General features: G+C 62.4%; 1 protein-coding gene across 1 annotated transcript in view; it reads right to left on the bottom strand.

The window, feature by feature from the left end:
- Positions 1–603: 603 nt before the first annotated feature.
- The window catches only part of LOC104492622 (dimethylaniline monooxygenase [N-oxide-forming] 5-like), a gene marked incomplete at both ends in the record, with an annotated part of 1,639 nt that continues 1,503 nt past the window's right edge, over positions 604–739 (bottom strand). The window contains one exon of the mRNA XM_010135209.1: positions 604–728. Within this exon, the coding sequence (XP_010133511.1) occupies positions 604–728 (125 nt within the window). The remainder of the gene's footprint in view (positions 729–739) is intronic.

Below are 739 nucleotides of genomic sequence, written 5' to 3'. Positions count from 1 at the left end.
CAGAGCAGGCCTTGGCGCTGGTACCGCAGTGCCCCAGATGTGTGTGCGTGTCAGTGCATGCAGCCTGAGCTGCCACGGAGCCGGAGCTGTGCTGCTGGCACGAGGCCGACCTCAAACCTGCATGTGTCCCCCCGGCACGTCGAGGGTCACGGTGGTGTCAGTAACGGGACGGATGCCTGGCTCTGTTTAACGCACTTTTATCCTGTTAGGAGCCTGCTGTGCCTTTGCTGTTGAGCTCTGGTGTGAGTGTGCCAGGGGTGGCACGGATGGGTTACAAGTGACAGAAAAGCCAAGAGTGTCCCCAGCGGGTCAAAAGCACTGGTTGAGAGGGACTGGATTTTACTCTGCGTGTGAGCAGGTTTCCTTGTCCGTCCCCGGCAGCGACTGGCTGGACAGAGGTGCAGAGCGGGTGCCGAGGTGTTATTTCATCAGTCGGGGAAGCTCAGGGCATCCCGAGCTCACGGGGTGGCCACAGCAGGGCCGTGCTGGGCAGGAGGGCTCTGGCCAGCACTGGGACGCACAGGGTGCTTTGGGGCAGGGGGTGACCGACTAGACCCCCAGGACATCACAGAGCCCCCCTTCCCACACTTGCGGGGCACCTACAAGTATGCAAAAATGACAGCGAGGACGGCCACGGCCCCAACCAGCTTGAAGACGAGGGGCAGAGCGGGGGCTGCTGGTTGCTCCTCCACAGACCGTGTCTGCAGGGGCTTGATGATGCGCTGCCGCTGGGTGAGGA

The sequence above is a fragment of the Buceros rhinoceros genome, unplaced genomic scaffold (assembly GCF_000710305.1).
Source record: "Buceros rhinoceros silvestris isolate BGI_N320 unplaced genomic scaffold, ASM71030v1 scaffold41170, whole genome shotgun sequence".
Classification (NCBI taxonomy): Eukaryota; Metazoa; Chordata; class Aves; order Bucerotiformes; family Bucerotidae; genus Buceros; species Buceros rhinoceros.
This window is presented reverse-complemented; position numbering and strand designations above follow the sequence as displayed.